The sequence below is a fragment of the Vulpes lagopus genome, chromosome 5 (genome assembly GCF_018345385.1).
Source record: "Vulpes lagopus strain Blue_001 chromosome 5, ASM1834538v1, whole genome shotgun sequence".
In the NCBI taxonomy this organism is placed as follows: Eukaryota; Metazoa; Chordata; class Mammalia; order Carnivora; family Canidae; genus Vulpes; species Vulpes lagopus.
Genome location: NC_054828.1, coordinates 69,535,202 through 69,543,160, shown reverse-complemented (window position 1 = coordinate 69,543,160; position 7,959 = coordinate 69,535,202). Strand labels below are relative to the sequence as shown.

General features: G+C 53.6%; 1 protein-coding gene across 1 annotated transcript; it reads left to right on the top strand.

The window, feature by feature from the left end:
- The first annotated feature begins 4,814 nt into the window (after positions 1–4,814).
- Positions 4,815–7,931, top strand: BLOC1S1 (biogenesis of lysosomal organelles complex 1 subunit 1). The gene is made up of 4 exons (XM_041756689.1): positions 4,815–4,932; positions 5,289–5,361; positions 7,382–7,514; positions 7,744–7,931. Exons 1-4 carry the CDS (start codon positions 4,872–4,874, stop codon positions 7,852–7,854), a joined length of 378 nt encoding a protein of 125 aa, XP_041612623.1. The 5' UTR covers positions 4,815–4,871; the 3' UTR covers positions 7,855–7,931.
- Positions 7,932–7,959: the final 28 nt, after the last annotated feature.

Below are 7,959 nucleotides of genomic sequence, written 5' to 3'. Positions count from 1 at the left end.
ATTACTTAAAAATGAAATCTTTAAAATATACTTCTTTTCTCTCCTCCCTCCCTTTCTTAAAAGCCCCAGTGCACTCTACCTAATTTCTCTTCCCATGCTCCTTTTGTCTCTCTTACTTCTTTGTCCAAGATTACCCTTTTTTAATTTAAATTCAATTAGCCAACATGTAGAACATTCTTAGTTGCAGATGTAGAGTTCAGTGATTCATCAGTTGCACATAACACCCAGTGCTCATCACATCATGTGCCCTCCTTGATTCCCGTCAACCAGCCACCCCCTGCCCCCACCGACCTCCCCCAAGATTATACTTTTAAAAACAAACAAAAAGGTAGGCTTTCTCTCTGCAGGCCCTGGGACAACCCTTGCCTGGGCAAGTTACTAAGCATTTAAAGATTTGGGCCCCTGTTTTTGCAACTTACACTATAGGCATCCCCTCTAGGGGACTAGCATGCCTCTAAATAGGTGCTATCAAGGAAACACACACGCTGCCAACAAGCAGGCACCAGGATCCTTTCTTATCCCCAGATCTGCCCTCTCCATCCCTTTTCTATCGCAGAGCCCCAGACTGTAGAGCTGATATGAGAATGCAGAGTAATAAGATCAGGATAGAACCCAGGACTCCTGACTCTGAACAGAGATCTCCAACCAGGGTCAAATGCCTTTAGAGGTCCGGGTGCCTTCCTCTCTGCACCTGCAGCTTCTGCCTCCCTTCATCGCCATCCCGCTGGCTCCTGCTAAATCCAAGGCTGAAATCAGATGCCAAGAATCTGCTTCTGACCTCCTCTGCCCAAATATTTGAGAAGTCATCTCACCCACCACAGGAGGAAGGAGCGGGAAGAGAGAGAGAGAGAGAGAGAGAGAGACCCAAAATTAGCCTGGCTATAAATAGTGGGGCAAAGGAGGGCGACGGGGGGAGTGCAAGAGTCCTAGCCCAGCCTAATAAATTTAGACATGTCAATTTTCCCTAAAGGAGGAATGAGACCAGATTGTTGGAGTGGGGCACAATGTTGTAGAAGAAGGGGGGCCACGGAATGAAGAAGCTAGAGGGATCTGGAGAATGAAGGAAGCTCAATGTTTGAATAAGCAACCTGCCAGAGAACTTCTTGTATTTAAGAGTTTGAAAATTCATGAAATTAAAACCAATTAAAACTATAGAGATGACAAACAGATTAGTGATTGTCAGGGGACAGGGATGGGAGGAGGTGAATATAAAAAGATAGCACGTTACACCGTGCTAACATAACGTGGTGTGTTAATTATACTTCAAAAAATAAATAAACAGGGGGGCCTGGGTGGCTCAGTAGGTTAAGCATCTGCCCTCAGCTAAGGTCATGATCCTGGGGTCCTGGGATCCAGCCACACACTGGGCTCCCTGCTCAGCGGGGAGTTTGCTTCTCCCTCTCCCTCTCCCTATGCTTTTCTCCCAGCTTGTGCTCTCTAATAAATAAATAATCTTTAACAAATAAAATACATACATACATACCCAAAAAAGAAAGCTCCTTTGTGGTGATGAAGAGATGTGTGTCTTGATTTTGGTGGTAGGTTTTCAAGTCTATACACTTGCAAAAGGGATAAAATTGCATAGAGCTACACACACATACACACACTTACACACGTGAATGCACGTAAACACTGATGAAAACTGAATAAGGGGATCCCTGGGTGGCGCAACGGTTTGGCGCCTGCCTTTGGCCCAGGGCGCAATCCCGGAGACCCGGGATCGAATCCCACATAGGGCTCCTGGTGCATGGAGCCTGCTTCTCCCTCTGCCTGTGTCTCTGCCTCTCTCTCTCTCTATGACTATCATAAATAAATAAAAAAAAATTTTAAAAAAGGTAAGAAAACTGAATAAGGCCTGTAAGCTAGTTAAAAGTGTGTGTATGTCAGCTTCCTGTTTTGATATTGTGCTACAGTTATGGAAGATGTCACCAGTGAGGGAAGCTGAGTGAAGGGTACATAGGACTTCATGTATTATTTTTTGCAACTTCCTCTGAGTCTATAGCTATTTCAAAATAATTTTAAAAACTGATTAATGTCCAGATCCAGCAAAGGCTTCGGGCCTGAGTGGAAGCTGAGGCTTTCTCTAGCCCTTTCCCCCTCTAACAGCTTTCTTTGCCTCCATCTGTGTTCCCTGTTTTTCAGCTTCCCCGGATTACACATTTTCCAGCTGCTGCCTCTAGCTTACAAGCAAACACTTCCAGAACACACTGCAGGGTTAACTTCTCCCTCCACCTCATCTGGCAGCAGAACTGTGGAGCATATGTCCCAGGGTCAGCCTCTTCCTCCCCAACACACAAAACATGAGGGCTTTCTCACCCCACCCACCCCTCCAGCACTGGAATCCTTCTGCCTGCCTCTGAATTCTGGCTGTAGCCAAAGCTTGAACTCTGAGAGTGGCTGGGAGAGAAAAAATATAAAGCTGATTGAGAGCAGACGCTGGGGAAATGACTTGACTGCTCTCATCTTTGAGGATCCAAGGGAAACCCATGCATTTTGTGGAGAAGGACTGGGAGGTCACTTCCCACAGGGAGCCATTTAGACTGTCTTGAGGGCCCCTTTTCTTTGAGCACTGGCTTCAGGCCAACATTTGGAACTTGGCCACACCACCAACAGCACCCCCCTCTTGAAACCCAGCCAGACTTCCCAGTGTGAGAAGCCTTCTCCACTCTCTACATGTTCTCCTTCAGTCCTCACCCAACCCTTAACGACTCAGCAGCTTCCGGTCCTAATGTTTGGCCCAGGGCTTATTAACTAAAGCTAACTCAGAAAGAAACTCAAAAGAATAAGGAAATGGGGAGGAGGGGTGAGGTGGGGAACGTGGAGTTGCATTCATTCATTCTAAGAAAAAATAATCTGGGTGGGAAAGTGTAAGGAGATGTGGGCAGAAAGATTTCAAATGTCAAGAGTCATTCTTCAGAGATCCATGAAGCTTGTGTCCATCTCAACCAAAGTCGGGTGGGGAGCTGAGCTTCAACTCAGCAGAAACTGAAATTACACAGTGAGCAGCAAACGCCTAGATAAAGAGCACCCAGAGGAGGACCCTGGAGAGATCGGGGGTGGGGTCCCCAGATTCAGGTTCCCCTGTCCTCTGCCCAGCTCCAGGGCAAAGGAACAGCCAGTGTGTGGAGAGGGGGGCGGAGCTGATGTCTGCAGAGTCCTGGCAGTCTCTCTACTGATCATGAAAACATCAAGCCATGTGTGCCAGGGGGGTGAGAGTAACACAGGATGGGCTGGCACCCTCCCTGAGTCAAACTAATCTTAACATTCACAAACTCACCCCTGAAACCCCCAACACCAACCCCCCTCATTAGCCCCTGCCCTCTGTTTCACATTCCCTAGTAACCCCCTCCAACCCTGGCTCTTTCCTCCCAGGCCCCACAGCTCTGGGAGGGAGGCACTGAGCACCTTCCAGTAAGCTTCTATTTTGCTTGCTCACTGCAGTTGGAAGCTGGAGCCAAGCGGAGGTTGGGGGGAGGACTGGACTAGGCTGCCTGGTGATGCTCTCACTCTTCCCCCTTCTATTGATCAGCCCCTCACTGGAGGGAGCCTCTTCCCAAACACTCCTCCCCTGCCAGGATTCCCTTCAGCTGTGCCCACAGGCTAGAAGGGCACAGTGACAAGAGACAGAACCTCCCCTCCTGGGGTCTTGCCCGTGCTTATGCAGCAGATAAAGTGGTTACACTCAGGCTCTGGAGTCAAATAGCCTGGATTTGTATCCCAGCTCTACCACTTACCAGCTCTACTACTTAACTGTTCTGTACCTCAGATTCTTCATCTGAAAGTTGAGGACAACAGTTCTGGGGATTAAAGGAGTTAATACATGTAAGGGGACCCATGGTGAGTACTCAGGAAATATTTGAAAAATAAGTTATAGTACACGTTTAAGCATAAACACATACGTATGCAGTATCCAACATTTTTATTCAGAATTCTTATCTTGGTGGCATTTAATGTTCTGCTTTATGCTACCACTTAACCATTTCATTCACTGATCTTTTCGCGGTTACACACCTCCCCGGATTTAAGGTGCTACTCTGCAAATGGGTGAATGAGTCAGTCAATCAGTAATCTTCAGCTCTTTCTCAGAAAAATTCAAGAATGGTGTATTCTAAATCAGCACCCACTTCTCTTTGCCTGTAAGTGTCACGAAGCCACTTTTCTACTATGTAACCGAATCCCACAGTGATTTCAACCGAAAATGAGAGAATGCCAAGGTTGAAAACAGCCTTAGACATGGTTTAGCCCAGGGATTCTCAACGTGACATGCCTGCTAGAATTAGCTGGACAACTTTTTAAAAATACTTGGGCTCCCCTCCTTAGAGATCTAGTTACTGGGGCATTTTTAAAAACATCCCCAGGTGGTTCTAATGGTTAGCCAGAGCTGAGAACTATTGATTTAACTCAATCCCCTTATTCTACTAGGGAGAAAACCAAAATGCAGAGCACCTGCCCAGAGTCTCGGCACGTTGGCGCGCGGTGCACCGAGAGGCTGCGGCAACAGCAAGGATGCGTTGGGGAGGCTTGTAATTGTTGCTGGTTGGAGTTAGTCCTGGCATCATCTGTCTTCAGTTCGGGGACGTGTTACATGCTTTACCTTTTACTGTGACAGCAGCACTTACTCTTCTGGTAAGACCGAAAGGGCTCGCATTCCCTGACCACAAAAGGACAGAGCTGCGATCAGACCCCGCACGCTCGGCCCGCGAGGCCGCCAGGAGGCCGGAGAGCGACTTCTCCGACGCTCCCCCAGCCGCGCTCCCGACAGCCAGCCGAGCGCAGCCCCGCCCGCTCCGCCGCCGGGAGCCGCCGCCCCGCCCCCGGGCCTCACGTGACGGGGCGGCCACGTGACCGCCGCCGCCATCGCCGCCGCCGCCATGCTGTCGCGCCTGCTGAGGGAGCACCAGGCCAAGCAGAGCGAACGCAAGGAGCTACAGGGTGAGCCGCCGGCCGCCCGCCCTCCTGTCCCCGCGGCCTGGCCTCGGCGCGGAGCCTGTGGGCCTCGAGTAGCGGCCGGGCCCGGGCGCCGCGGGCGGGTGGGGGCGCTGTCCGCGGACGACGCGTCGTCCGCCCGCGGGAACGGCCCCGCGCGGTGCCTGTCGGCCCCGGAGCCCCGGCCCGAGCGCGGGGAGGACGCCGGTGACGGAGGGACCGTCGGCCCGGGGGCGCGGGACTGCGGGCGGGACCCGGCCGGGCTGCGAGGCCGCGGGGGGGCGGGGGGCTGCCACCCCGGCCGAGCCGGCGCCGCCCTTCCGGCAACCGAGTCTCCCCTCGAACCCTTTCCCCGCTGCCAGAGAAGAGGAGGCGGGAGGCCATCGCCGCAGCGACCTGCCTCACGGAAGCGCTGGTGGATCACCTCAATGTGGGGTACGACCGCCCCTGCGAGCCGGGCGCCGCGGCCTGGCCGTCACACTGCGCCCCAGGCCGGCCCCCCCCGCCCCCCCCCACCCCCCGCCGGCTGTACGGGAAGAGCTTGAGGCCGCCCTGACCCCTCAGGTCCAAGCACCAGAGCAGCCGCAGCGGCTGGAGAGGCAGCCAGCTTGCCCCTCCCCACAGGGACCTCCCTGGTGCTCACAACCTCATGCCATCTGCCCCCCTCCCCTCCCCTCCCCCTCCCAGTCCAGCTGTCACGTCGGCAGGAGGGCACTCTCCCTCCTGCACCAGAACTTGCCACCTTCTCCTTCACCTCCCACCCTCTGGTAGGCCCAGGGTGCAGCTGGCAGGAAAGAGATGGCACAGCTGGCGAGGGTGAGGGCAGAACCGACGCCAGGAGCTATGGCACAGCCAGGCTGTCTGCTCCCTTCCTTCCGGGGCTCCCGAGACCCCCCGCCCCCAGTCCTATGTGCCAATGCCAGTAACAGCGGAAGACCTGGGAAGGAGCAAAGACTATTGTCTCTTGACCGTGAGGGACCCAGAAGAGTGCTGAGGTAGATGGTGATGGGAAGGAAAGGGGCGGCACGATGCCTTCCACCCCAGATCAAGCAGAATGGCTTGGTTGTGCATCCAGAAACTGAGTCACCCAAGTGAGCCATGCAGGCACTGTCCTCTTCATTACTCATCTCTGGGGATGATTAGGGGACAAGAAGGCTGTGATTGGGGCCTCTGATCTCCCTCCCCTCCAGACTTCTCCCGTTACTCGTTACTCGGTGTGAAAGAGGGAGGTCCACAGGAAAACTAGGATTTTAGGAACTCCCAGGGGAATCTCTTAAAGCGTTAGGAGCCCTTTGCTATTACTGTTTCAGCTCCCTACGCTACCCCCTGCTGTCTCCCAAGGAGGAAGGACGGGGTCTGCCCCCTTTTCCTCCCTCCCACATGGGCACCTCCTGGGCTCTGCTGTGAGACTGGCCCAGACCTCTCCCTCTGCTCTTCCTTTGCTAGGGGCCGGCCACTCCTCTCAGCTAAGCCAAAGCCAGATTAGAAAGGGTTTTGTGTTGCTGCCCACGAGTCCTCTCATTCCCTGGAAAGAAAAACAAAGGCTCAGTCTATCTCGGCCCCTGTCAGGCGTCCTTCCCATTCTCTTCACCCACGCCAACTCCTTGCCCCCTCCCACCCCCACAGATTCCAGGGTGGGGGTGGGTGGGCACCGGATGTGGAGTCCCCCAGATGACCTAGAGCTTTAGGATAGGGAGTGAAAGACCCACCAACCAATGAGACAATAGTTGTGGGATGAGGAGATTGGGGGAAGGGGGACGGGGCAGGGCTCCGGGAATAGCAGTCTCATGGCAATAATGGTAACTGCAGCCTACCTTGATTGAGGAGAAAAAAAACTGCCTAGAATAGAAGGAAGAGAGGGAGGGAGAGAGAGAGTGTGTGTGTGTGTTCGCTCATCTGTGTGGGCAAAAAAAGCACTGAGAGTCTGAGAGAGCCAAGAAGCAGCCCTTGGGATATCTCCTCTTGACCCTGAGTTCCTGGGGAGGGGGGTGCTCTCCCATCCCACCCCAGATTCAGGGAGAGGCCCAATTTCCCTTCCCAACCTCTTGCACAGATCCCTAGGCTTCCAAGCACTGCCAGATGTAGCCCTGCTGCTGGATTTCCCCAGCTTCTCTGCACCCCCTCTACTCTCCCAGCTTCTTCCCCAGGGATATTCCCACCAGGTTTATTCTCCCTTCTCTCACCCAGCTGTAAGAGTTCCTTTGGGGGGTAGGAGATGGTAAGTTTTCGGTCAGTTCCCAGCGAGGCTCTCCTGGGAATCCTGGGAGTGGGAGGAAGAAGCTGGTTCATTTGCATGTACAGCAGTCATTTGCATCACCCCCAAGAATGGCCAAAATTATGAGGTTCTCCCCATCCAGGCTTCTGGCTGCCCTCCCACCCTTGCAGTGGAATATTAGTCCTGGAGACCACTCCCCACCAGCTGGTGAGTTGATCTCATCCCTCTTCCAACGTCTAGTGTGGCCCAGGCCTACATGAACCAGAGAAAGCTGGACCATGAGGTGAAGACCCTACAGGTCCAGGCCGCCCAGTTTGCCAAGCAGACAGGCCAGTGGATCGGGATGGTGGAGAACTTCAATCAGGCACTCAAGGTGGGCCATGCTCCATCGTGGGCCCCTGCTTCCAGTCAGGTCAGCTCAGGCCTCAGGTTAAAAAGGAACTGGGGATGGTTCCCAGAAATGCTATCTGTGTCAAAGGAGCTAGAGAGATAAAAGTAGTTGGTGGGTTCAGGCAAAGCCCTTTCTAGGGGACAGATCTGCCTCCTTAGAACCTCACTCTACCCACCCTGATTGCCAGCCTCCTACCTCTTCCCCTTCCCAGGAAATCGGGGATGTGGAGAACTGGGCTCGGAGCATCGAGCTGGACATGCGCACCATTGCCACCGCACTGGAATATGTGTACAAAGGGCAGCTACAGTCCGCCCCCTCCTAGCTCCTCTTCCCTTCCCCCCACGCCGTCCCTCCTACCTGGGGGAAGCTGATAGGCCAAGAATAAAACACAAGCCCCCATTTCTTTGTGGTGTGTTTCAAAGCTCTG

Coding starts and splice junctions, on each gene's coding strand:
- BLOC1S1 (XM_041756689.1), top strand. CDS start 4,872: ATGCTGTCGCGCCTGCTGAGGGAGCACCAGGCCAAGCAGAGCGAACGC. Junction 4,933..5,288: donor CGAACGCAAGGAGCTACAGG/GTGAGCCGCCGG, acceptor CCCCGCTGCCAG/AGAAGAGGAGGCGGGAGGCC. Junction 5,362..7,381: donor GTGGATCACCTCAATGTGGG/GTACGACCGCCC, acceptor TCCAACGTCTAG/TGTGGCCCAGGCCTACATGA.